Genomic DNA, 27,808 nt, shown 5'->3' on the forward strand with positions numbered 1-27,808 from the left:
CCCCAGCCCCCACCCTGCTCGCAAAGACGAACGTGTCCTGTGGGGTCCCAGCTCACTATGCCGTGTGCTTTGGGGCCCCAGCCCGCTATGCCGTGTCCTGTGGGGTCCCAGTCTGCTATGCCGTGTCCTGTGGTGTCCCAGCCCGCTATGCCGTGTCCCCTGGGTACAAACAGATGTGCTATGCTTGGGGGGGTTCCCGCCCCGCCAGAGGCATTCAGGCCGAGGCTGGGGACACCGGGGGCTCTGAGGCCGGGACACGGAGATACCCCTGACACACACTCCTTCTGGCTCTATGACCTCGGGGTTGTCGGAGGCATCCACTGGACCTCCCCGCCCTTGATCATAGCTCACAGCACACACACGTTTCCTCGGGGAAGGGGGGCTTTTCATCATATCCCGAGGGACAGTGAGAATACTGGGGTCAGAGACCGGAGTCGAAATCCTAGCTCTAGGATTAACTGGGGGTGGGGGGTGGCCCAGGGCAAGTCATTGCACCTTTGTCAACCCCAATCTGTCACCGACAAAGTGATAGTAGAGACAGCTAACACCTGCTGGCACCTGCTCCACCCCCGGCACCATGTTAAGGGCCGCATCTGGATGGGTTTTTTTTTTTTTTCTTTGAAGCAATGCTATGAAGTTAAGAACTGTGAGTATCCCCCACTTTACTGATTAGGAAACTGAGGCACAGAAAGGTCAGCGAATTAGGAGTTGGTGGAACCAAGATTTGAACTCAGGCAGTCTGCCTCTGGGCATATTAATCCCTGCTGGATTATCATCTCCTCATCTCCATCATGGAATTTCCAGGAGGTTACGTTAGAGGACGGATGTAAAAGCATCTTTGAAACAACAAACTCTTGGGACACCTGGGGGGCTCAGCGGTTGAGCAACTGCCTTCAGCTCAGGGTGTGATCCTGGGGTCCTGGGATCGAGTCCCACATCGGGCCTCCTGCATGGAGCCTGCTTCTCCCTCTGCCTGTGTCTCTGCCTCTCTCTGTGTCTCTCTCATGAATGAATAAGTAAAGGTAAAAAAAAAAAAAAAAAAAAAAAAAAAGAAGGAAACGACAAACTCTTAGTCTTGAAACCATTGAACAAGAAGCCGAATCTGAAGTGGTAACCTTTCCCCAACTTCGTTCAACTTTGTTCAAAAAAGTGCTTTCTTCTTTCCCAGCCTGTAGCCCTCCCCCCTCCTTCCCCTCCCATCCTCCTCACCTTCCTTTCCAGCATTCCTCTCCTCTGTTCAAATACATTGACTCTGGTGGAATTTAGCATCAACAATGAAAGGCAAAACAACAGCCGAATTTAAAAGTACTTGTGCTTTTATTAAAAAAAAAAAAATACAATCAGGTACTGTCCAGATGTGTTTTGGAAAGGAAGATCTCTTTAAAAATTCTTAGTTTTCATCATCATTATTATTATATTAATAATATTAATCATATCCTTAAAATCGAAACAGTATTGCTTTTCTGGTTTTTGTTGCATGAACTGTAAAAAAAAAAAAAAAAACTGGGGGACGGCCTCCCATGACACACACCAAATCACTGCGAACAAAAATAATGATAATTATACAGTTTTGTGTAAAATACAGCTGGTTCTAACACAAACTACCACTGTACAGCCTACCCCTCTCCTATTCCCAGAGCCACCCAAGAGAAGGACAACCACCGTGACGTCGCCACTGGAAGATTTTGCTGATTCAAACAACAAAACAGACACCTGTGGAGACTGTTGTCTTTGGTGCGAAGGAAGTACTCGCAGAGGAGGTGAGGCCATTGCTCCTGCCATTGGCCCCGGTGATCCAAGGTCAGCTTTAACTCCTGCCAAATACCCGGTGTGGCTTGATGGTTGGACGGGTTGTATTGAGACTTTGGTAAAATTTGCTTCTTTCTCTGGGCCCTACTCCTCTCCCACCCAGTAATTGTTCCTGGAATTTACGCCCGTTTGCGCCTGCCTTCGAGATTTCGGAAGTTGCTGGGCCTCAACTTCATCTCAGCAAACTGGATTGAATATTCGTGGCCCTTCCAGTGGAACCAGTTAACGCCCTGTAAAAAAGAGAAGACCTCCAGATTGGTTTCCACTAGTCCAGGTGCTCACTGACTGTTGCCGCTTAGTTGTTGGGAACAAAGGGAGCTCTGTTTCAACCCGACCATTTGTTAGTTCACAGCTGTCTCTTGCATCTCTATGGATCTGGGCCGTGAAAAGTTGCAAAGGAGCGGCCCAAATCCGAGTCCATGTTTTAAATTTCAGTCAGAAGCCACCCGCATTTGCATTGAGCTGCCGTCATGAGACAAAATGGTGGCCCATGGAACTTGCCATTGGTAGGAGTAGGCGCGGGGGGAATTCAGGTCACGATTGGAAGTTACAGGATTGACTAGCTATGTGCAGGGGAGTCTCTAATTCACTCCTGTGGAGTGTTTTAATAAAGGTTTCTCCGGAGTAGCAGGAAAAACCTAGGGGGGACACAAATCTTACAACCTGATAGATGGAGTTAAATCTTAAGGCTCTTACTTGAGACATAAATGGTCTTGAACAAGCTGTGCCCATTGTTACTTTTTTTTTCCCCCCATTGTTCCTTTTTGCATTTCTTTACAAACCTTTCTGGGGCTCAGTTTCACCACCTTCTCCCTCCCCTGCTTAGGGTCTGATAGGGCCAACCTAGAAAGGATACTATGAGGATGAAATGAGTTTGTAAAGGAGCAATCATAGTGCTGGGCACATTTTAGGTGCCAAGTATGACTTCTCTCATCTTCAGTAGGGAAAAATATCCTTGGAAACTTGGCCAAAGATTTTTACTTATTATTTTATTTTATTTTATTTTATTTATTTTATTTTATTTTATTTATTTTATTTTATTTATTTCTTTTGCTCAAGAAAAGATTATATTTGTGTCTGGGCCCCTCAATTCCACATTTGACTCTTCCACAGAGTCTACAGATGGTAGAGTCTCCCCATCAAAACTCACAAGGCCCGTTGCCCCACCAGAGGAGGGAGGTCTACTTCCAGGAATGCTCCTATGAGGCCACCACCTCATTCTCTGACCCCTCTCCTCCCTAAGTTGAGTTGGGCTGTGAAGGGACATGGAGGAGTTAATGGCTGGTAAAATGCACAAAAATAAAGACATTTTATATGATTCCATTTTCTTTTTGGCAATCATTGATCTCAGGTAGTCTCAGAGTCTGACGGGGAGGTGGGATTGGAGAATGGCTGGTGCACCCCAGGAGCAAATGTGCCTGTAACTACTCAGTTTGGGGGAAGTACTGCAGCCTGACTGCTTGGTCCCTATGCTGACTTCCTCCGCCCTCGGTCTTCCCTCAGACGGAGGTGCAGAGCTGCAAGCAAGCCCTCCTCGTCCTATGCTGCAGCCTGAGGCCGGAGAGGGAAAGTGACTTCATGGAGTCACAGCTGCCAGGGCAGAGCCAGAGCTGGGACAGGACTCCTGACACCCCTTTTTATGTCAGTTTGTTCTTCTTCCCATATTGGATGGGAGGAGGTTGGAAAAAGAAGTTTCTTTTTGGGCACGCGTTTATGTTTGCTCACTTTTTCCAGAAGGACTTTGTATCACTCTGGTGGTAGGGGATGAGGAAAGAAAAGTGGTACCATAATGCTAGAGTGGACGCGTCCTGGGGGCAACACAATAAAGTGGAAAAAACACCCCACTCTTGCCCCCACTTCACCTAGACGGCCTCCACTTTTATCTACTTTTCCTTCTGGAGTTCAGACCCGAGTTTTACCTGAGGAGAGCTTCCTGTGTTTGGGATCCACATGACTAGGGGTTTCCCCGGGATCTTCATGTGTTATCATGTGCTGTTTCTAGGATTTTACCTGACTTGCAGTGTCTACGAGGTTCCTCCTTTCTGGGAATAGATGTGCCACCATGTCCCAGAAGTGGCTGCCCCCAAGTCTCGGCCAGGACCCAGGGGCTGGGGTGCCTGCCTGTCACCCACAACCAGCTTCCCAGGCCCTGCCCCGGACTCTGAAAGTTCGCTCACCTGACTGTGGTTGTTGTCCCCATATCTCCCCATCAGGTTGACACGGTGACAGTTCTTGTACCAGAAAGCCCCCTTATAGGATAGGGCACAGTTGGTGATGGCTGAGTCCGTGTCCTTGTCGAAGGTAGAGAAGGATCTGCCATTGTGGTAAGCCATGGAGTCACCTGTAGTGAGGAAATATGGATCTGAGGAATCCCAGCTGGGGTTTCCTTGTGGGCTTAGAAGGGCAGGACCAGGGTGGCAACTGAAAGATCCTGGGGTGGCTGGCCTCGAACTTTGGACCCAGAATTAGTATCAAACACGGGACTGGAAGGGCCATAGGCGTGCCCCCCAAGGACTGATTTCTGCTAGAAGCAGCATCATGGGGGTAGACAGAGGCTTGTGGGTGGCTTTGGAGGGTCCAGCTTTCACTCCCTAGTGTCCCCTTGCACACGTCAGGCCTCCTGTTGAGCCTCCGAGTTCTAGAAAATGGAGCTAGCACATTGGTTCTATCCAGCTCAGGGTCCTGTTGGGACCCTCAAGGGGTATGAAGGTAGAGTGGTGTGCATGGTAGCTGTGATTCTTGTTACTTTTATCATGGCTTTTGCATTCCTTTACACGCTGGCGCTCAGAGAGCCAAAGGCAGGACTGACATTTTGAAGCAAGGTACAAAGGGCCTCATTGCCTTTTCACCGAGGAAGCGACCAGGAGCAGGTAAGTAAGGATGAAACAAGATGCCCTCCTGTGGAGAGCCAGCTGCCACCAGAGGATGCAGCTTTACCAGGGCTCCCTTTGTGAAGGGGCTTGGGAAATAAATGCAGAGAGGGGGGTGGAGGTCGCATTCCTGCTGAGCAGAGGCTTTGCTTCCTTCCCATAAGGATATCCTTCTTGCCCGAAGCCACTTCGCTCAAAGAGATATTTATTGCCAGGTAATAAAATGTCAGAATTCTTTGAGGGATGCAAGAATGTAAACAATTTTGGCTCTTGGGTCTCTCTCTTCACTACCAGCACACTGGTCTCAAAAGAGCCCGGTCTCTCCTTAGACTGAGCCTGGCTTTCAGCAAATCTTTATCTGGAGACTCGGGGCTCAGAGAGGTTAGAGAAGTGCCATAGCTTCTGTCTTTTCTCTTTGCATAGACGTAACTGGGCGCACCCCAAAGCAGGTAAGGGTGGTGGGGGTGGGGTTGGGTGGTCATACCGTCAGACCTGGTCCCTCCTCGATACCAAGCACATCTATCTCCTGCCTGTCTGCCTCCCCCTGTGTCCACCTTGGGCAACTCATTCAACTTTTCTGGGTCTCAGTTTCCTCATGTGTGTTCTAGCACCATCTTCCTGGAACAGTGTCTGTGAGAATTGGAAGGGGATAACGCTAGTGGAATATTCCCAACAAGGAGATGCTACCTCATAGGCCTGAATGCATGTGGCTTCCTTATTAATTTCTCCTCTATGGTGAAGCCAGAAAAGCACACAAAGGCACTGCAGGTCAATGACATCTGCAAGATCTGAGCTACGTTGTGTATCACACAAGGACCGCGAGGGCCCTTGGAAGGGAGTGAGCTTCTGATCGTCGGGGGTATGTGGGTTAAGGCTGGATGACCATGTGGCAGGGATGTCTTTGAAAAGATGCAAGTGGGTGGGTGATGGAGTGGACTGTCTGCTACTCAAAGTGTGGTCCATAGACTAGCAACATCCCCAACAGTGGCATCGCCTGGGAACCTGTAAGAAGTGCAGAATCTTGGTGTGTCTGCACCCACACATTAACAGGATCCCTGGGGGTCAGAGGTACACAATAAATTTAAATAAATAAACTTAGATGCACTGGATTAGGTGAGTATTCAGGCCCCCAAGAGACTGCTCATCCATCTAAAGTTGATACCTAAAAATGGGTGAGAGAAAGATATATTTTTCTGATTCCCAACCCAACTCTGTGTTTTGGTGACCAAAATCTACCCAGATCTGTTTAGTTGCGGTTCTGGATAAGGATTTCATAAGGATTCATTTATTTGTTGATCTGATAAGTCAATGGATTGATCAAGGAAACAAGGGGGGAGGAATTAGTTAAAACACAAGGAAGGCTTTTGGGGTTTCAGAGGCCCGGAGTGTGCTATCCCGTACCTGCAGTTCCGCTGTACCCCTCCACCTTCAGCTTGTAGCGAGTCTTGGCATCCCCCACGCTGAACCTGTCATAGACGGCGTAGGCTGTCTTCCCGTGGTCCCGCAGGTCTACCCGGAGCTCGTACTGCCCTTGGGCTGTGATTTTGTGTAGATTGTCCAGCCCTGGGGAGGACAGGCAAGGGTTACAGAAGAAACCCAAGTGACTGAGGCTATTGTTTCTATTCCATCCACCCTATAGGAGCAGCAGTTGGGCTATAAAAAGAGGTCCTTCTCACATAGACCTAGGCTTTGCACTTTGGTCTGCTCCTCGATGGCATAACAGCAGATAAAATATAGGGTGCTTCTGAGCCTCAGGTAGAATCAGGTTGACACCCTTGCCCTGCTAGCCTCCTAGGGCATTGTGAAGATCAAAGGAAATAAGGTGGAGAAAGCACCTTTTAACCTCCAAAGCTTCTTGCAAGAGAGAGGCAGTGGATGCTAACCGGGTGGACATTCCCCGGCCCAGGTACCAGAACACAGAACAGTGCTCCTTGCAGAGAGATTGTTGAAAAAGTACTAGATGCATGGATAGATGGATGGATGGGTGGGTGGATGGATGGGTGGACGGATGAGTGGATGGATGGGTGGATGGATGGGTGGATGGGTGGGTGGGTGGATGGATGGATGGGTGGGTGGATGAATGGATGGATGGGTGGATGGATGGATGGGTGGATGGATGGATGGATGGATGGGTGGGTGGATGGGTGGATGGGTGGGTGGATGATGGCACTGAAGTGTTGTTTGGGGAGATTTCAAGTTGCAGCTCCACTGTTTATTGGCTAGATTCCTATGGGTATGGGACTTCATCCCTCTTTTCCCATGTGCAAGATGGGAATTTTGTACCTTGCACAGGTGCTACGAGGCTCAAGGTTATGGCTATAAGGCCCATCTCAACACCTGGAGCCCAGAACGAAAACAGTTAATAACATCAGTGAGGATGAGTCTATAAGTGGTTCAGTGAATGACTTCAGGCTAGACTCAGTCTGGTTGTTGGCTCGCCCAGTACCAGGTTTTTATTTTTAATGACCTAAAGAATTTAGAGTCTTTTCCATGGAAGAGCTGATATTCCGTGTCTACTACCATAACTATTGTTCCCTCCTGGTCTCTCTCTCTCCTATGGGGCGCTGTGGGTTAGGAACAATGACAAGGAGGGCAGAAATGGGCATCAGGGACGCAAACATGCAGGGCTGCGTTACCAAGCCAGAATTCTTCTCTGCGGTCCCCGAACCCAGCAGCGTAGGCTTTCCAGTTGCGATAGAAATCCTCACGTCCGTTCTTGCGCCTCAGGAACACCTGTAACATAACCAGTGCATCAGGGTGCGCTTTAGCTACTGCAAGAGAGAGAAGGCATCTTTTTGAGAGGAAGAACATCAGACCAGTCCCCGGCTTTGTCTGTGTAACTCTGGGCAGGCCACCTCCACGTGAAAAACAGGGATTAAAAGTACCACCCAGGGGCCCCTGGATGGCTCAGCGGTTGAGCATCTGTCTTTGACTCAGGGTCCTGGGATGGAGCCTTGCATCTGGCTTCCATGCTCAGCGGGGACCTCTGCTTCTCCCTCCCTCTGCCCTCCTCCCTGCTCGTGCTCATGCTCGCTTGGGCTTTCTCTCTCTCTCAAATAAATAATTTTTTTAAGTTTATTAATTACAAAAAAAAACCCCACTATCCAGTTTGAAAAGTAATGAGACTGAAATAATTCATGTAAAACTCTTAGCACAGTGCCTGCTAGATAGCAAATGCTAATTAATCCACATAATGGGCTCTACAACCGTCATTTTTACGCATCACAGAGTCTTCTGAGGATCAATCAGATAAATTACAAGAACATTATTTTCTCCTAGCTTTTATCCCCAGCTTCTTTCTCATTCCTTTGTTTAAGAGATGGCTCCTGAGCATCTCTGTGTGACAGGCACTATCTTGCAAAAACCTCAAATCCTGGGTGTGTCTGAGTGCACGGGGAGGACCTGTTCCCCTCCCCACCCCTACTGTGCCCTCCACCCCCTTGCCCCATGCCCCATGCCTGAGAGCCCTGGATACTCACGATCCATCCACCCCCATCGGAGGTCATGTCACAGTAGACTTCCAGAGCCTGGGCCTTATCACCATTCAGATAAATGGTGTAGAGGCCGGAGGTTGTGTCTCCATTCAGCATTGCTTGGGAGCAGTCCCTGGGGAATGGGTACAGGAGTCCAACTGTGGGAGAAGAAGGAAGAGTGACCTCTTAGACTAGGAGGATTGGGGTAGGAGCTTTCAAACTGCAGCTCCACTGTGTATTGGCCAGATGCCTATGAACCAGCACTTACTCTCTCTGAGGCTCTGTTCTCTTGTGTGCACGATGGGGATAAGGCCTATTTTGAAGGGGTGCAATGAGGCTTTAGAAGTTAGGGATATAAGGGACCCAGCTCAGTCTCTTATATTCATGGCAGTGGCTGATGAGCTCAGTGGGAGGAGAGCTAAACCACGGTGATGAGTGTGTATCAGGCTGACCTTGATCTACCTTGAGCAGCCAGGCAGCACCTGGTGCAGACCTAGGTCCTGGCAGGATGGCCGGGTCTCTAGCACCAGTAGGAGGCGTGCTGTGGATCAGGACGCTCTCCTGGGCATCTAATAACAGTGCATCCCAACTTCTTCAGAGGATTTGGGAGCCAAAGACAAGGAATCTCATCCCGAACTTGCCCTCCTTTGCCTCAGGACACTGGAGAAGTCATTTAACTGCTCTGAGCTTGGGAATCTTAGAGGGAGCAAACAAGAATGTCTGGGGAATCTCCAAGTGCAATAATGTGACCAAAAAAAAAAAAGAAAAAAAAGAAAGGTAAAACTTGATAGAAATGGATGATCTTGGGGTCTGCTCAGCAGACGGAACAGAGAACTGTTGGTTCTGATCTGACCTGACCTCCTCCTTGTACTACCCCTTTTCCTGAGGCCGTACCATTAGCTGTGTCCTTATTTACCTCCCGGCTCTCGTCTGGGAGCATCTTTAGGGCAGACTCATATTTTTGTGTTCCCAGCACCTGGCGTGAGGTCTGGCAAGAGAGATTGTTGCTTCTGCACCTCCCTCGGCAGGTGTGTGCAGAGTGACTTGAGTGAAGGGTGAAGGGCAGGAGGCAGCTCCGGGATGCACTCTGTGTATCCCATGGTCAGGGCTTTCCAAAAGCCAACTCCTCCCTTTCTCAGAAATGCATGCTTCCTCTTAATTCCCTGTGAAACCTTGCCATTTGCCATCTGCAGAAGACACCCGGTGGCAGGGTGCAGGGCTGGTTCCCTGGGCTGGGACCCCTGAGCCGAGATCTGAGTCTCACTCATACTATAAGCATTTAGTCATTGGGAGCCTCTCCTTCTCCCGCCAGAAACCTGGGCCCTGATTATTCTACCAGCTTGGGTGGAGGACTGTTTCTGCTTTTGAGCATGGACAGACTTTGTAAAGGCTGACATGCTGAAGGGGAAGAAAAGGGACACAGCTTACAGTGAGCCCTGCCCCCTCGGCTGGGAGTTCAGATACAACCCAGGGACCTGCACAAGGTCCTTGTGAAGAAGGGATCCTCGTGATCCCATTGTAGATGAAGGAACTGAGGCTTGCAGAATGGTGGTAACTTGCCTAAATCACCCAGAGCGATGGGGGAGACGGGGTTTGTATCCAGATGTCTCACTACTGGCTTTCCTTCCCGTTCACCTCGGGAAAGGGAGGTCCTTGCCCTCCTGCACCCACATTCCTAGGCCTTTCAGGTAGTAGCAGGCATTGAGCCTTTTAATGGAAAAATTCAGTCATAGTCAGAGGAGAAGTGGAGGTTTGACTTAGTCTCACAAAGTTCCATCTCAAGGCCCTGTTGCACCCTGAGTCCCTTACTTGTGGTAAAGCTGGTCTGGACCAGCTTGCTCCTCAGGGGCCCATTCAACGCTTGGATCTTGGCCGTGTAGTGGGTGGATGGGCTCAGCTCTGCCAGGTTATAGGAGGTGGTTTCTGGACCCAAAATGACTTCCTAAGGGCAGAAGAAAGAATATAATAGTTTTTTTTTTTTTTTTTTTTTTTTTGTCACATAAACCCTCAGGGTATAGCTGATATATGCATTCATTCACTCATCCATTCATTTCTTCATTCAAAAGAATCCACTGAGTCTCACTGTGTGTCAGGCTCCATGCTCACTTCTGGGACATCAGAGATGGGGAGAGTGAAGTATGAGCAAAGGTCCTGAGGCCAAGAGAGGCATTAAAATAATATGCAGAAGTAAGGACCTACCTCGACCACAGTTTGTTTCAGGTGGTGGAGTGGTAGAAGAAGTGGACAAAAACCAGGTTACAAAGGGTCTTAAGTGCCAAGCTGTGGAATTTGAAGTTTATCATAAGGAACGTGGATTCCCCAAAGGTTTTTGAACAAGTGAATGATGTGAACCAAGAAGCTTAGCTTTGTAACAAGATGAACCACACAAATGGCAAAAGGATTAGATTTTGAGACCTGTCATATCAATGTCCCTAATATGGATCTTTTTCACAGTCCTCTGGGAAGCTTTAAAATAAAACAATGCCTGGCCTCCATCTCAGACGGGCCGCATCGCCTAAGGGCCAGAAGTGGAGCTTTGCCAAGTGCATATTTAAGAAGATTCCCACACGATCCTGTTGCAGTGACTCTGGGGCTCTCTTGAGTCAGGGGTGATTGCAGGAGCTTGGCAGGCATGGCGGGAAGCTGAAGCTGACCCTAGAACAGAGATGTCCAGGAGAGGCATGCATGCCTCTCACTACCCCTGTAGTTTGTGATTGCTCACTGGGCTGCTCTCCAGATTTTCCTCCTTTTCAAATTCTCTTTCTAGCTTCCAATGCCTGTGACTTCACCTTTTAGCAGATGACCTTGGTGTCTTGGTGTCTGGGATTGGAATCCAACCTACACTGCTGGCAAACCTAACCCAACAGTGCTGTCTGCAACCTGCAAACACAGCCGACAAGGCATAGACAATAATGAGTCATGTCAGGACCCTGTAAGGTTCTCTTGCATCTTCATGCTGGGCTGGTGAGGTTATCCTGATTCTTCCCATGAAGGGTGGGGGGCTGACTTTCAGAGAAGCTGAGGGACTTGCTCTCACTCCATATTTTGTTGGTGGCAGACGTTAGTCTCATCTCCTGTCTTCTAACATCCTGTCTATGACTCTCCTCCTACACCAGGTTGATTCTCTTGAGTGAAACATGCAGATTTGGGGATTGGACAGGCAGAAAGGTTAAGTCAGTAAGCTGACACCAGTGACCTTTATGTGGTCCCCAGGTCTGGTCCCTGGGGAAGGATCAAGTCTAAAGCTGAGTTCATTGAATTACTTGGGGGATACAGTGACGGCTCAGCTCTCTAGGCTGCTGTGCAAAGTCCTTTTCTAAGCAATCAGGGTAGATTGAAATGAGGCTCAAGACTTCAGGTAAACACAGTCCTAGAATGCCTGCTGGGAAGGGACTTTCAAGATTGGTCAATCCAATGCACTCATTTTAGTGAATCAATGCACTAGTTAAACATGGCAGATTGGACATGCCAGTTTAGCTCTACTTTCTTCTGGAACCCGCTACAATGAGAGTAAAGGGATAGAAAGTACAAGTCCATGAGGATGAAGTGAATGACAGATGAGACACAAGCATGCAATGTCAACAGTATCTTGAGAGATGGGAAGGGAGTCGTGGAGTGACAACCCCGGGGGGCGCAGAACTCAGAAGGCTGGGGGATAACTGACTGAGTGGGTGGAGCCAGTCAGAAGCTGGTTGATGAGTGCTGCTGAGCCCAGCAAGTTCAGGAATGGAATTTTTACGAAAGCAAAGACGCCTTTGAAGGCCAGTGTGGGGCATGGGTGGACAGAAGTTTGTTTAAAAAGCTTAAATAAAGAACAGACTCCAAGCTCTCCCCAATCCCCCCCCCCCCCCCCACGGTGTGGATGACTGGCTTTCCCTCCAGATGAAACAGTGAGGTTAACTCTCTGGAGACATTGACCAGAAAGAAGACTGTGGATTCAAATCCACCAGGTGGATGCACTGGAAACAGAAGTGAAGGTATGTACACAGTAGGGTCTCAGACTCTTCCTCTGATTACTCTCCTGGCAGCTTGTTTTGAAGGGGTTGGAAGAACTCCAGGGAGGCGGGTTAGCTCCAGAGAAAAGGCTTACAGAACTGCTACTTGAAGTCCCCCAACAAAATAGCTGGGTTCTTGCCTACTCACTCTATGGTGACCCCCATTAGTTGACAAGGCCTGTGTCTGCAATCAGAACTCCCAATAAGCTGTTTTCATTCTTGGCTCAAGTACAAAAGGATCATCAGACATTGGGTGGAAGTCTCCAAAATGAAAGATAAAGACCCAAACCAAACAATAGCAATGACACAGACAGAGAAAAAAAAATATAGAAGAAGAATTTGGAAGAGACACTATGAAGGTTGTAAAACAAAATACCAGTTAACATATATTCTTAGAGATAAAGAGAAGATAATGATACGTGGAATACAAACCATACGCTAGAGAAAGGTGAACGAGCAGGGAATAAGTAAAAGATCTTGGACAGGTAAAGAGTGATGACTAAAATGAAAAATTCAGTAACGGGTTCAGAAAATAAAGTTTAGCGGTCAAGTTCACTTGTATGAAAGGAAGGGCTAAAGTCATTTCAAAGAAAGTAAAAGAAAAGAAGTTAATGAGGAGAGAATACAAATAACAATTGCTGTAAATAGTATTCACAGTTGATGTCCTAAGAATGTGGTGACGTATGTTTCAATACGTAATGGAACTATGCCATCTGCAAGATAGTGTATATACGGCAAAGATGCTAAAGAGGCCCTTGGCTTCTGCTCAATAAAACATTAAAGGACCACGAATCCAGCTCCTAAAATGTCCTTCAGTCTTGTGAGCAGTGGTTCTTGACCTTGGCAGGCTATCAAAACTGGAGTCTGGTTAAAATGAGACAGGGAGGCTGGAGCATATGATTCAGAAGACCTGGCATGGCATCCAGTCCCTATTAATTTTTTTTTTTTTTTTCCAGCTCCCTAGCTGTGCTGGGATGGAGAAATAGCCCCAGGGTAATTCTTCTCTCCTTTGAGGGTCATGTACAGGTTTCAAACAGCAGCGGGGAGTTTATAGACTTCAACATACCTTGACTGTCCCATCCACAGATTCATATACCAATAGGTAACCGGTGACAGATGCCCGGGGGGGTCTCCAGGTGAGGAGGGCAGTTTCTGACTGAACCTCAGTGGCAGTCAAGTCTCTTGGAGAATCAAGGTCTGCAGAAGATAAGTCATCTGTTATCAAGTATGTCAGCAACTCTAGGACAAAAATCCCTGGCTGGGTTATCAGGAAGCCTGGCTTCAAGTCCTTTTCCTATATGACCTATATGACCTTGCGCAGAACCTTTCATCTGTAAATGCGGAGATTGAGTCATGTGATCTCCAAAGACAATTCTCTGTGGTTTGTTTCACCTGAAGGGCCAGGTTTTCCTCAGCCCAACATACTTTTTTTTTTTTTTTTGGAGACCAACATACTCTTGATTGGCCTTGGGTGGATTTGCAGAGAAAGACAGAGCTGTGAACATCATCCCTAACCCCCTTGCTCCTCAGTAAGCAGATAGATGAGTGCAGATATTGGTGTTCACCTCTGCTGAAAGGATGAGTATTTCCCCATTTGCTGCAGTTTGTAAAAAGATCTCAATGTATAAAACCCAATGGACATCCAGGAAAATGTGCCATAAAATCTTTCTCTTAAAAATATTTCCCTGCCTAGAATATGGATCATTAAATACTGGGTTTAGGGCCAACGGGGACTGGTTTTTCACTTAAAAAGGCCATCCTCTTAAAACTGTTTCCTAGTCCAGTGGGGAGAATAAGGTCATTTCAGTTCAAAAGGAAATGGTGTGTGTCTTAAGGTCCTGATTGAGTGGGCGCTGGTGAATTGAGCTGGTGCTGACATCATCACATTGCAAGGATCTGACTTAGGAAAGAAGGCTTGGAGAGCATGACCGTCTAAGAGGGAGGCTGTGGGTGGGCGTCTTCGTACCTGTTGTGAACTTGGTGGTGATGATTGAGCTCTTCTGGGGCCCTTTCTCTGCAAAGATCCTCAGTGTGTACTCGGTGGCAGGCTCGAGATCGGTCAGGGCATACTCCACTGTGTTCCCGGACACTGTGCGTGTAATTTCTGGCACTAAACATGAAATACACACCAAGGTGGTTACCTCTCCCTGTGTGAGCCATCAGCACACGTGGCACACGGCGCACACATCTACTTCCAGCGGAAACTTTCAGTGACCCTGAAGAAAAGCAGGTCTGATTTCCGACTCACACCCTTGCCTCTCTCTTGAGTGCTCAGCTCACATATAAAGGATTTATCATATGGAGACTGGATTTTTCCAGGCACAAGAACAAGAGGAAGCTAACGAGGCTAGCGAGCTAACGTCTCCAAGCCTCGGGCTGCCCAGATTTAATGCGTCCCGTTACATGGTCTCCCCTCTTGTTCTCTTACTCTCGTATCCCTTTATAATTTGACAAATGTTGTGTTGAGAACCACAAAAATCAGGCAGACACAGACCCACTACAGCCTGGTTACTACCTCTCAGACCTATTGGGTCATGTCCAGTGGTGGAAACCAAAGCACGGTGCTAGATGCATGTGTTTATTTTCTGATCTCAGGTGACTGACCAACTTCTCTGGCTTGCGGAGGACTGAGAGATTTCCCAGGGCATGGGGCTTTTAGTGCTGGCACTGGGAAAGCCCTGGGTAAACTGGAATGAGTCCATCATCCTGTTTATCTTCTATGAAACCTGCTTTCCTGGACCAGGCCCTTTTCTAGATCTGCATCTTCTGGTTCCATAATCCCTGTGAACTATATTCTGATTTGCTGTTGGTGTTATGACATCAGCTTCCCTGACTCTAAGGAGTTCACTCATTGGGAATATTTAATAATTGAAGAGATGAATGAATGAATGAATGAATGAATAAATAGAAGAGTAAAAAAAGAATAAACCCCCAAATCTCTCTTCTCTCGTTCTCCAATTCATTCTATGCTCATAAAGAACTCTCTGAGGTTGAGCCCAGGGAGGAATTAAGATTTTCAGGGGCCCCAGGTATGGGTTATGGCACCTCCTCATGATGTCACTGCAAGTAAAACAAAACCGAACCATAAAATATGAAACTTACACATACTTTGGGATTAAGATAGTAAAGTCTTTGTCTAGGGTAGTTCATTACAAAAGCATGAGTTCATTCACTGAAAAGCAGTATCTTTCTCCTCTCTCTTACTTATATTTGATCTTATGTTTTGGTGGCCATGGAGTATTGCTGCCCTGAATAAGTGTCTAATAGGCTAACTGAATAAATTAATTAGCATAGATGTCTGCAAAGACAGGGAGAAATAATTTCTGATTTCTCAATCTCATCTGTTACAACTGGCCTCCTCTGTAGACCTTAAGAGGCCCGGGCTCCCCAGTGCCTCCTGAAATAGCCTGTTTAAGACTCTGGGAAACGAACTAGGGGTGGTAGAAGGGGAGGAGGGCGGGGGGTGGGAGTGAATGGGTGACGGGCACTGGGGGTTATTCTGTATGTTAGTAAATTGAACACCAATAAAAAATAAATTAAAAAAAAAAAGACTCTAGATTCTAGGGATCCCTGGGTGGCGCAGCAGTTTAGCGCCTGCCTTTGACTCAGGGCGTGATCCTGGAGACCCAGGATCGAATCCCACGTAGGGCCCCCGGTGCATGGAGCCTGCTTCTCCCTCTGCCTGTGTCTCTGCCTCTCTCTCTCTCTCTCTCTCTCTCTCTCTGTGACACTATCAAAAATAAATAAAAATTAAAAAAAAAAGACTCTAGATTATGAACTCATTCTTTGTAAGAGATTGGGGGAGCTGCCTAGAGAGGAAGGCTCACAGTGACAGGCAGGGAGACTAGCAGGAGAGAGGGGACGGACTGAGGAAACACATGCAGGCTGGACATGTGCCCTTTTTCCCCTTTAAATGGCCTGCTGGCCTCCCTTGGTATAACCACAACATTGATGCTCTTCAGTTGTCAACAAGCAGAGGAGGATGGCCACCCTCTGGCCAGGCCCCCCACGTCGACTTACCCAGCCCCTGCCTTCAGCCCATGATTCTATTCTGAGGTCGAGAGCCACAAGTTACCCATGTATTTTTGCCATCCTGGGCCAACATGACAGGGAAGAGGGATAACTGCATGACAGACACTCCTCCTGGTGGCGAGGGTCTTAGACATGACCTTACCTCTCTCCCCTGTGTAGGAGATGACATAACTGTCCACAGGGGCAATGGCTGGCTGCCACATGGCCAGGGCTTCCGTGTCGGTGACATTGGCTGTCACCAGGCCAGATGGGCCATCCAGAGCTGCAAAGAAAGATGATGACATGTTGGAGAGATAGGCAGTCATGGGCTAGGACATCAGACCACAGCTGATCTGCTGTCTCCCTGCTCCTGGACTCCTGGTGTTGGGACACAGTGCCTGCTGCATGGACAGTTCCAAGTCCTGAGTCTGGGGCCAGGACAACCTGGGTTTGAGTCATGATTCCTTCCCTTGCTGGCTGGGTTATCTTGGGTCTCTATTTCCCCACTTGTAAAATGAGGACACTAATTCTGTCTGGCTTTACCCTCAGTGTTGTTTTGATGCTCACATGCTATGATAGGTGGAAAGGAGCTATATAAACTGGAAAGGGCTGAACACATGGTGAGGGTTGTCATTATAATAGTTCATACCACTTTTCCCAGTGTAAGAACTTACAAAAACAGGGAGCCTTAGAGAGTAAAGGCTGCTGGAGGCTCTTTTGGGCTTTGAACGATAACTCTAGGTAGGTGGCTGGTGGGCAACAGGGACCCAGGCCCCAGAGGCTGGCAGTCCCTGGTTCTATCGTAGCTTCTCGGGCTAGTGTCTGTGTGCCCTTCTCCAAACCTCATTTCTTCAGGTATCAGAGGGTGGCTGCTAGGATGAACTAGTCCATGTACGTGTGACGTGTGCTAGGGCAGTGCTTGCTCAGGGCAGCTGCTGTTCTTAACATGACTATTAACATTGTTGGAGTCTTAGATATGCCTCCCAGATGACTTGTACAGACAAAGAGTATGGGCCTGTTTAACCGACCACTGCTAAGACCTAACATCTCTTTCTCAGAAACGAACCTGAATATGACTATTATCCTCTTGCATTTGCATTTATTACTCAGTTATTCCAGAACAACGGCCCTGGAAGGGTGGAGGGCAGCTGTCATCAGCTCATTTCAAAGATGAGGCTCCTGAGCTCCAAGAGACGTGAGAAGTAGGAGAAGGCAGAGTGATTTTGGGAGCCTGCATGGTCTACTCCAAGCCCCTTCCTGCTTGAGCCTGCCTGTACAGAATCTCCTTTAAATACCAAGGACAATGGGCCTCGGGAGGAAGTGCAACCAGCTTTTGCAATCGGAGAGTCCATGAATGAAAGAGTTCTATGGGGGAAATAAGGGCCTGTGTGGCAGGGCGGAGAGGACTCTGGGTTCAGATGGGATGTTTTAATTGCATATAATCAACTTTTTTCGACTATTAGGATATTTTTAAAAATTTCCTATGAGGCCCATTCTTTGGATCCCTTAATGGATTAGACTGGATAATTGGTCGTCTATCAAAGGATAAATTGTTTGGAGACATGGCTGCCTGAAGAGAAATTTTCCACTTCATTCTGCTTCAATGCAATTCATTATTTCCCCCTCCTTACAGTATGCTGCACAAATCAGGTTATAATAGGAAAATAATCCTCTATTTTAGAAGAACACAGGGCTTGGAGTGAGACTGACCTAAGTTCAAATTTGCTTCAGCATAACTAGTAAGTGGTGTGGCCTAGGCCAAGGTATTTCATTTCGTTGGATCTCAGTTGTTTCCTCTGTAAAATGGGAATGATAGTAGCCGTATTAATGGTTTAAATGCAAAGGGTTTAGTTACAGTGCCCAGAACACAGTAGCCACTCAATCAAGTGTAATTACTTTATAGCTGTCACCATTGCACGTCTATGTGATGCACCTGCTTGAAAGGATTCTCTCAATAGGCAGGGAGGGAAAGAGGTGGATCAACGGGCACAGTCATTTACATGTACAGATGCTTTACATATATCATTTCATGTGATTCCTACAGCACCCTCCAAAGGAAGCAGAATTGTACCCGTTTTACAGAAAAGGAAACTAGATCGTAGAGAAGTTAACTGACAGCTCAGGTATCTAGAAGTTGTAGACTTGGCACTTCAATCCAGGTCAGTATGACTCCCAAATGTGTGCTCTTTCTTCCACACTAACCCAAGAAATGAAGGCCCAGGGAGGTTAAGGATGAAGTCCAGGCTACCCTGCCCATAAGAGGCCAGGGACAGGCCAGAAATGAGGTCTTTGGGCCTCAAACTCAGTCCCATTTTCCACTAGGATTTCCCAAATAAAAGAGCTTTTTTCCAGCGGCTGAGTCATGAGCAATTATGTGGAAGGTGGGAAAAACACCTGTGGTGAACGATCCTGAGACTGGTTCACTTTCCTCGAAGCCCTTCATGGCGATGACACTGACAAGGTACTCTGCTCCAGGCAAGAGCTTCATCAGCCTGGTCTGGGTCTTGGTTCCATCCACATTTACCACTGAGGATGTCCCTGGAACATGGCAAAAGCAAGATCGGGAATGGTGAACCTCACTGAGATTTACCGTTGCCCCAAGAACGGGTGTATCCTATTTGGAAATGAAACTGTATCTTGATCCAATACCATTTTCTTGACTTCCTCCCATTAGCTCCTACCCTCTGGCATAAGCGAAGAGGTCTTACTTTTTGTATAATGCTTTTTTTCCATCCATGCAGATGCCAAAACCCAAGCCAGGAGAGGAAAAAAACATGAAGTCACAATGTGCTAAAAATGGCAAGTTTCCGTTCAGTAGAGAGCTGGCATGTTTTTATTTATTTTTTTTTTCCCACAAAGAGTATGAAAAGCTCACTATGTAATGTATATTGGATATATTTAACCCTTTGTCTTAGCTTTGGAATGTACAGGCTCCCTTACTCGCCGAGATTCTACTCTTCAAGGAAAGAAGACGGTCATGGTCAAGTGTGGTACTCTTATATTTGCCAAAAAGGCCACAAGTTATATTTCAGGGCGAGTTAGGAGCTTACATACCAGCCGGCCAAACTTCCGTAGAGCTGCCACAACATTCCTCCAAAGAGATATCAACCATCCCTTCTGTACATACTTCCGCTTGCCAGGATGTCTTTGGGCAGATTTGACTGTGCATGCCCCCTCCCCGCCACCCCACCAGGGTCTTTGTAGCCCCCGGGTGCTGAACTAGGACTCCCAGTTCTACTACCAAAGTCACAGCTCCCCATCTGTGGGACAGACAGATTTTGAGACCAAAGGGTAAAACCCCACATGCAAGCAGGTCAAGATGAGTTTCTCAGATGAGTGTGCTCAGATGTATTTAGAGTCTCTGCCATTGAGTGAAAACAACATCGGAGTCCATTTCTCATGGGAATCGAGAGGTTCAAGGCTGGAGAGGGTCTTCATAAAATGACCCTTCACAAGGCAGTTCTTCCAAAGATCTTACAGCATTTTACAAATGAAACCTACAGAGAGGGTCTCAAATAGAAGGAAGTAACTTTCTTTGGTTGTGTTTGGGAGATGGGATTATCAGAGGCCCTTCACGATCCCACTCAAACAAACCCTCCAGGCTGCTCCTCCCCTCCTGTCTTGGAGTGTCCTACCTCCTGCAATGGGCACGTAGGTAATCCGGAAGCTCTCCACCTGGGCTGAGGGCGCCATCCAGCTGACAGTGGCCGAATCTTCAGTGATGTCTGAGAAACTGATCTCCTTGGGAGAGCCCATGGCTGTCAAGGAGAAAGCACAGGAGAAGCCCAGAATTAGTCAACCATCTTGCTCCTCAGAGATTCTTCCTGGATTCCTTATCCAGGAAACCTCAGCCTCTAGAGTTTGTGTCTGAGCCAAGCCTTTCAGATGGAGAATACAGTGATCTGCGGTCAAGTTGTGGCTTAAGAGAAACTATTGCTCTCTCATTCAGGTAGAGGGCCCAGAGCCTGAGAGCAGCCATTAGGTTTCATTCAAGTAGGATGCTAACACCACAGCTGATATCTGAGGAAATGAGTCTGAGCTGTGTCACAGCTTGGGACAATATGCCATCCTACAATTTTTCAGTTTTAGCATTTTTTCCCCCAAACCTTAGCTTTCTAGTTCCTTTTATAAATGATACCAAGACTTGACAATTATGTAGTTCTTTGTAACCGATAAGGATTAATCCTCATTGAGAAACCCCTGAGTAGAAGGTATGGTTGTAGTCATTTTACAGAGGAGGAAACTGAGACTTGGTTCTCCAACACACGTGGTTGTGGTGTCACCTTTCTGGGTCCCAGGACTGCTGCAGCAGAGCCGGTGCAGCGTGGGGATCCTGGAAGTGACATTGACAGGGAAACTGACCTCGACAAACCCATTCCCAGAACTGGATGGAGGTCCAGAGCCAGGTGAGCAAGCAAAGGCAACACCTCTGCGCGCTGGGTCTACCTGCAGGGAAAGCCATGCCCACGGGACAGTTTCTGCTACATAAATACCTTCCCCCAAAACCCAGTTTCCGTTGGCTCTCCTCTGTGTAGTTTTTGGCTTAGCTCTTTGCCCTCTTCAGCTGACCATGTTTAACCAGAGAGATCAGGAAACAATTTTCAGGTCTCCGGGGAGCTCATTTCCTCATCTTTTCCCTCTCCAACCCACGTTGATCATTAAGTTTTAAAGCCCACAGCCCCCTGGGGGAGATGTTTTTCCCCTCTTCATTTTGGATTCTCTCCTCTTTTGGCTTTCTTCTGTGACCTTTTCTCCTGGTCATCAGCCTCTGTGGCTGCCTGGGGTTTTGCCCTCTCCTTGGAACCAAGCTTTGGAAACCACAAGGGCTCTGGAGCCTGGAAGATCTTGATTGTCCAAATACCAGAGAGGGCGAGGGCAACCGGAGGCGGTTCCCTTCACTTCTGTGAGCCTCCATCTGTCCAGTGGGAAAAGTGATGCCCACCTATAGGAACAGCTTCAGGATTAGCAGAGCTCATGGATATAAAACCCCTAAAAGAACCTGGCATCGAGTAAGAATTCAGTGAATGCGATTGTTCTCTCTTTATTTCTTTTACCATATAACTCTTTTCCCCATGGGCTACCCTGGATTTTAAAGTATCTCCCAGGAAAGATCTAGATAGGCTGGCTGAAAAAAAAACCAAAATCCAAGAAACCAAAAAACCAGCGAGGTGTGTAAACGCAGGCACTGTGCTCTCCCACAGCTAGCCTGGTCCATGCCGCCTTTCGCTCCGACTGCAAACCTCAGCACATTTTAGATGTATCTTTGTGGACACGGCTTTTTTTCTCTAGACACCAGGCTTTCTCATCTACAAAACAGCAGTAAGCTCTGCCCGTCTTGGAAGTCATAAGAATTAGTAGCTTCATACATCAGAGTGGGATGTGCTCGATCAGAGTGGTGGTAGGAAAACAGCTATGTATAATAACCCAAAGGAATGGCACCGTAGTGATGGAATTCTAGGCTCAATGGTGTGGAATTTTTGGACGATAGGCCTCCCTAGGTGTGAAAAACTATTTGTTATTTTAGCATATCTCCTTCTGTCATAAATAGTGCCCATAAGTCTCCAGCACCATCGTAGAGGAGATGGTCAATGGGAACATGAAGATAGAGCCCCTACACAGCAACTAAACCCTACTATTGAAAAGTTGGGAAGACCCAAGAAAGGTGATGCCTGTGTCTTCCCAAGTGGGCGCTTGGTTTTCAATAAAAACTCCATTAGGAAAACATTTGGAATTGGTAAATGTAAATTGCTTCTATCTGCAATTTGCATAAAACGTTGCCTCCTCAAATCTGGAGCAAATGTTCACTGCTTTAATTATGTGGCCGTTGACAACCATTTTTAAAAATTTATTCTCCTTCCCACATATTTTTACTGAATACGTCATATGTCCAAGGTCCCATATTAAGCTCCAGGGGACAGCTACTGTAGCCAGTATGGTTTAAGAGCAAGGATTTTGGGGTCAGATTGATCTGGGTTTGAATTCCATGCTGACCTTACTAGCTAAAAACGCCTTACCCCCGTAGTTCTCAGTTTCCACATCCGTGAAGTGGGGCTGAATGCAGGCACCCACTTGGTCTGGCCGTGTCATGGCGAATCATGGAGATGAAAGTGGGTCAGTTGCCCTGCTGCATGTGGCAAGGAGTGCATGTGTTTATGCTTCATGGGAGTCAGAGCCAGAGGCACCGAGCATCAAGAGCCTGGTTCACGTAGAAGGGAAGGGAAGATTGCCAAGCAAGGGTCTCTGCAGACCTGCTGAGTCAGGTCCCCGGACACATTGCCATTGTAACTTGGTGGGCTGTGGTTTCAAGTGCATCTGAACTGGAAATGGGCAGAGGAGTTTCAAGGTTGTCTGGCTAGGAGAGGAACAGTAGGATGGGGGGGGCACATAGTGGGAGTTGGGAAGAAACACACATACGCCAGAGCATGGAAGTGTTCCCCTGAAACGATTCTAAAAAGCGTACAGATTTATGCCTGATTTTGTCTATTTGTAGGGACAAGAAAGTGGTCATGTTGACCGCCTCTGTAGAGAGGAACTAGGGAGCAGGGACAGCATTGAACAGGGACTTTGCTCTATATCCTTTTTTAATTTTTGAATTTTGAACCAAGTGGCTCATTAAAAAGATGAAATTCATATAAAATCACCCAACCATAATAATAGTATTGTTACAATGGATAAGGAAACGAAGCACATGACATTCATGATCTTATTTAAACCTCATGGCTGAATTCTGAGTTAAATTTTACTTGCCAGATGAGGGGACCAAGGCTCAGAGAGGAAAGGAGTCCTGCCCAAGGTGACACAGCTGGTGGAGCGAGGCTTAGATATATTCCCAGGCATGGGCCCAGAGGCTCCAGGCCAAAGCACTAGGTCTGCTGCCCTATGCTGCCCCCAACCTCCGTCTCTGCCGCCAGGCACTCAAGGCTGGCAGCTTGTGCCCAGGGAGTGAGAGAATCTGCAGCAGCTTTTATGAGGACAAAGAGGAACAGAATATCTCAGAGAAGGGTTTCCAACTGTGTGGGGGAGGAAAGAGGAGGAAGGATGGAAAAGACAAAAGGGGCGCTTTGTGAAACTGCTCAGGTGATGGTGGAATTAGACGTATGCTGTCTGATGGAGTCACCTGTCCTGTCCTGTCCTCTCCAAGTACCGGAGCAAGGGGGTGCAGGCACACGTGTATACACACACGGGCACACGTGCACACACACACACACACACACACACACTTCTCCTTGGCTGTGAAATGTAAAGCCCCAAAATAAGACCTTAAAGAAAAGGCTTTCCAAAAGAGCAGGGTCTCTTTTATTTTTCCTTCTTACTTTCTTTCTTTCTTCCTTTCTTTCTGTTCTTAACAACCAAAAAAAAAAAAAAAAAAAAAAAAGCTCTTGATTATTCATTCTCTCTCTCTCTCTCTCTCTCTCTTTTTTTTTTTTTTTTTTTTTTTGCTTTAGAACTGCAGGACCTCTAGCAAAAAAAGATTGGCAAAACAAAATCAGTGATCAGAAGTAAACTTTGAAAGGCAGTGTTTATAAACCAAGGTCAAAATCAGGTTCTGTCTCTGATCTGGAGTTGTTTTATGGGCAGCCACAGGGAGGAGGAGACAGGACCGGCATCCCAAGGATAGGGTGTCCGAGTTAATAAGAAACAGGGTTTCTCCTCTGACTGAACTGCCGTCTGCACTTCAGCCTTCCCTCCACGCCCACAGATACTGATTATGGTTTCTGTAGGTGGCTTCTCTGAGTTCAGCAGGTCCTGAGACTTGACATCACAATACACCCAACTCTGGGCAAAGAGAAGGTTTTGGCTAATGCTGTGCTCTATGCCCGTCAGAGATGGCACGTATATATATTTGTTGGCTACCTGTCATCCAGCCTGCTTACATTTAATAGAATTAAAATAAGTTGGTGTTTGGGTTCTACAGCAAACCCGGCCATGTGATGCTAGGCAAATCACATCTTCCTGGGCTTCAGGTTCTTTATGGCACAAACAGAAGAGGCTGAGCTGGGCTATACCCTTTCTCAGGTCCCTTTTACCTCTCTCTGTGCTTTTGTGATTCTTCCTTCTGATTCCTCTTTGAAGCAGTGGTCTCCAGGGAATGCCATGCTTCTCTTTGTCCCTTAGTTTCAGGAGGGAATTCACCCCACCTGTTATATAGGTCTTTCCCTCTAAAAAGTCCTGTTACCAATCAACTTTCTTTTTTCTTCTTGAAACAACTCATATGGGAAAGGGTTTGCATTTCCCCCTCTAGTGCTTTTTAGAGTTGCTATGAGTATCTATCGTATAAAATCATGAGCTTCATGAAGAGCAGCCTGTTGACCTTGCCAGCTCCCTCCTTTGATCCTTCCTGAGCATGGTACTGATTATTCACACATAGCATCTGATAAATATTCATCTTTATAGGTGGAGGTACCACTTCTCCATTATCCTCTGTATACTGTAAGGTCAAACATTTGACCAGAGGTACTTCTACACACAAAAAAGGACAAGATAATAGGGTGAAAGAAGGCTCTTTGGAATTTTAAAAATGCAGTAACTGTAATGATGATGATGTATTAATGAAAATAATGAAAATCCAAATAGCTTTAATTTGCTGAGCCCTTGCTCTGCACCAGATCCTCTGCTATGGGCTTGCCACGAATTATCTCATTCAATCCTCACAATCCCATTAAATAAATCGCATCACACTCTTCTTGCCTAAAGGCTTAGCCAAATTGTCCACACTCACACCGTCTATAATTGAAACAGCTTGGCTGCATTTGAAGCTCTTATTATTTTGCTGCCCTGTGAAAGAAGACCCCCAAGTCCCGACTTTTCTCTGTTATCTCCTGTTTATGTACGATACCTGTTGTTGCTATGGCACTGACTGGTTGGGATCGCCTTCCACTGCTTATTCCATAGAGTTCAATTTCATACTCAGTGGCCTCTCTGAGACCAGTTATGTCCCTGGTTCGTTCGGGGGCAAGTAGGGTTATTTCCAGTGGCTCAGACTGCTTTTTGGTATCTCTGATTTTGAGAACAAAACTGTCGAAGACCCCCTCATCAGCTGTCCAGGACAGACGGAAACCATCTGGGGTGGCGTCTGAAACCAAAAGGTTGTCAACCTCTGGCTCGGCTTCTAGAGGAGGAGAAAATGGTGGGAGGAGGAGAGAGAACATCATTTACCAGCCTGTGCAATCTTCTTCTTCGGTTTGGAGGGGGGGTGTCATTAGGCAGTGGCCCTGGCTCTCAGAGATAGAAGTGTCCTGAGATACCGAAAATAAAATTATTCAACACAAACAAGGAGAAGGGAAAGATGGAGTTCACACATTCAGTACAAGCCAAGTGGATGCTTGCATATGTGAGTTTTGTCTAAAAGCGATTCTATAAATCCACATCTGGACTCAGCTTTGGCCCCTCCCAGCATTATTAAACAAGTTCAAAGCCAGTAACTTGTTTACATTTGCTGTCTTCCAATGGCTGAGTGCCCATCCTCTGTGAGACCTTTTTCTTTTCTTTTTGAAAAGACAAATAAACCCGTATTAACGATCTGTAGAGTTGCCCATGAAGATACTGCTGGGTGTATTTCCCTTGATCCTGAGCAAAATGGCTTTTAAAATTTTATAAACGTTATGGTCTTTTTGCTTTTTTCTTGGAACTTTTGTACTAAAGAAGGCTCCTTCTCTTGACTTTTTTGCTTGCCTTTTAAACCATTAGATAAGTGTTCAGACAGTAGACCTGAGGCCCAGAACCTCTTGTGCTCCATACTTTGGACCCAAGGCATTATCTTGGATTGCCTTAACTAGACAAAACTCAGTGTCGAGGTAAATTTAGAGCTGAGTTTCCCAAAGTGTACTCAGAGCAAACTATTCCTGTTTGTTCTTCTTCCTTAAAAGGCACCCAATACCAAAAAGGTTTGGGGAATACTGCCTGGGTAAGTCCCTCTTGGAGAGACACATGCACATTGGGATATTCTGTGAAGCCTTGTTGTCAAGGATACTACTAAACTATGTTTAACTGAGTGTTTCCAAAACTTATTTGAACATGGAACTTCTTCACCAAGGAGGACCTTTGAATATCCTATGGAACTAGTGAACTCTAGAAAGACTTTGGGAAACACAGGTTTCTGATTGTTAAAGTTGTTAATGCTATATGTCTCTAGGAATTATTATTAGTCTTAAGAAAATTATGGATTTAGTCTGTGTCAAAGAATCTCTATGACATTAGTGTTTACCAGTACAATAGGTTCGCAGTAGGTTTCCAAGAAGGAGCCCACCTGGTAAGTTTATCAAGATCACAGCTGAGATTTTGAGGTGGCAAATGCTGTAAATAGGTTTTTGAAATATACTCATTGGTATATTTCTTTTGAGAAGGCTGAAACATAGCTGAGGACCAGCCAAGATGTGCACAGAAGAGGGTGATGTGGAGTAAGCACAAAGAACTGTGGACAAGACATGGTCTAAAGGATTTGGGAGGCCAAGTGGCAAACATTTCGACCTTCTCATTTCTGGAGTGGGAGAAGAGTGCTCGGTAGAGACATAAGACAAGGGGGAATGTGGGTGAGGGGAAGACAAAAGAGCAGGCCACAACTATGGATTATGTAGAGAAAATGGACAAGGATGTTAAAGCCATGGTGATGAGGTAGATGGATTACACAGAAGAGAACCAAAGAGGGGAGAAAATGGCTCACTTGAATCCAAATACCTGTAACAATCTCAGCCCTCAAGGGCTTGGTTTGGTGCCCTTGGCTGAAGCCAGAGACCATAACCTCATAGCCAATGCCAGTTATGAGGCCTCTAAGCTCCAATTTCCTCTGGGTTCCTGAAAGTGTGAATTCTTGGGGGTCCAGCAGCTTCCCAGAATCCACCACTGTTACTAGGAAGCTGTCAAAGGCATTCTCCGATGCCATCCAGGAAACTGTGAACCCGTAGGGATTAATGTCGGAAATGGTTAGGTTTTCCAGAAGGGGCAGGGCCTCTGAAAGAAGGGAGGAGTGAAAATAACTCAGGTTAGCAGCAATGACCCTGCTGGGATAACACAAGTCTCCATGAATACCAAAGATACCCAAATCAAACACTAAATGTGTTAAATTCTCAGAAAATGAATATTTAGTAAAAGCTTATTGGGTGCCAGATGATGTTATCTTGTATCAATCTCTCCACAGGCCTATGAGATAGACATTATTCCCATTATGCAGGCAAAAAAAAAAACCCTGATTTCCAAGAGGTTGATTGGCTTGGCCAAAGTCACAGAGCTCGTAGGTGATAGAAGCAAGGCTTTTAGCTGGGTCTCATTCTAAAAGCCATACATTTTTCCATATAAAACTGGATATCTTTTGTTGGGTCTAAAGCCCTTTCTCTGCTTCCCACTGTCTTCAGGTTGAGAGGAAGGAAATAGACTCCCCCCACCCCTCAAATATGCTTATATACTTCCTTTTTGGTATACTTCATATGTTTCTATTCCAGTCCTAGTTTGCATTTTGAACTAAGGTGATGAGGCCCATTAGTGACATCCTCATAAGCTGAAATAGAGGGAGGGAGTAGGACTTTTCCATGAGTCAGAATTAACAAATCATGGTTGTGACCCAGTATGGAATATTAGGACTCGTTAATTCTTTTGCTGTTTGTTTTCCTGGATAAAGTCAGGAGATAAAGACAAGTCTAGATCTTTAGTAACTTCT

At 46.6% G+C, this 27,808-nt stretch overlaps 1 protein-coding gene across 18 annotated transcripts in view; it reads right to left on the minus strand.

The window, feature by feature from the left end:
• Nucleotides 1–1,298: 1,298 nt before the first annotated feature.
• The window catches only part of TNC (tenascin C), a 92,217-nt gene continuing 65,707 nt past the window's right edge, over nt 1,299–27,808 (minus strand). For 13 of the 18 annotated variants that reach the window (XM_025432172.3, XM_035696776.2, XM_025432175.3 and 10 more), the window contains 13 exons: nt 26,833–27,105; nt 24,995–25,267; nt 19,794–19,916; nt 18,553–18,696; nt 16,322–16,441; nt 14,114–14,257; nt 13,214–13,344; nt 9,962–10,094; nt 8,159–8,310; nt 7,316–7,412; nt 6,081–6,242; nt 3,987–4,150; nt 1,299–2,039 (listed from right to left, as the gene is read on the minus strand). In XM_025432172.3, the coding sequence (XP_025287957.1) occupies nt 1,929–2,039; nt 3,987–4,150; nt 6,081–6,242; nt 7,316–7,412; nt 8,159–8,310; nt 9,962–10,094; nt 13,214–13,344; nt 14,114–14,257; nt 16,322–16,441; nt 18,553–18,696; nt 19,794–19,916; nt 24,995–25,267; nt 26,833–27,105 (2,027 nt within the window). In that variant the 3' untranslated portion in view covers nt 1,299–1,928. The remainder of the gene's footprint in view (nt 2,040–3,986; nt 4,151–6,080; nt 6,243–7,315; nt 7,413–8,158; nt 8,311–9,961; nt 10,095–13,213; nt 13,345–14,113; nt 14,258–16,321; nt 16,442–18,552; nt 18,697–19,793; nt 19,917–24,994; nt 25,268–26,832; nt 27,106–27,808) is intronic. The other 5 variants (XM_025432177.3, XM_025432180.3, XM_025432179.3 and 2 more) reach the window with 1 other exon arrangement.

This window comes from Canis lupus, chromosome 11 (assembly GCF_003254725.2).
Source record: "Canis lupus dingo isolate Sandy chromosome 11, ASM325472v2, whole genome shotgun sequence".
Classification (NCBI taxonomy): Eukaryota; Metazoa; Chordata; class Mammalia; order Carnivora; family Canidae; genus Canis; species Canis lupus.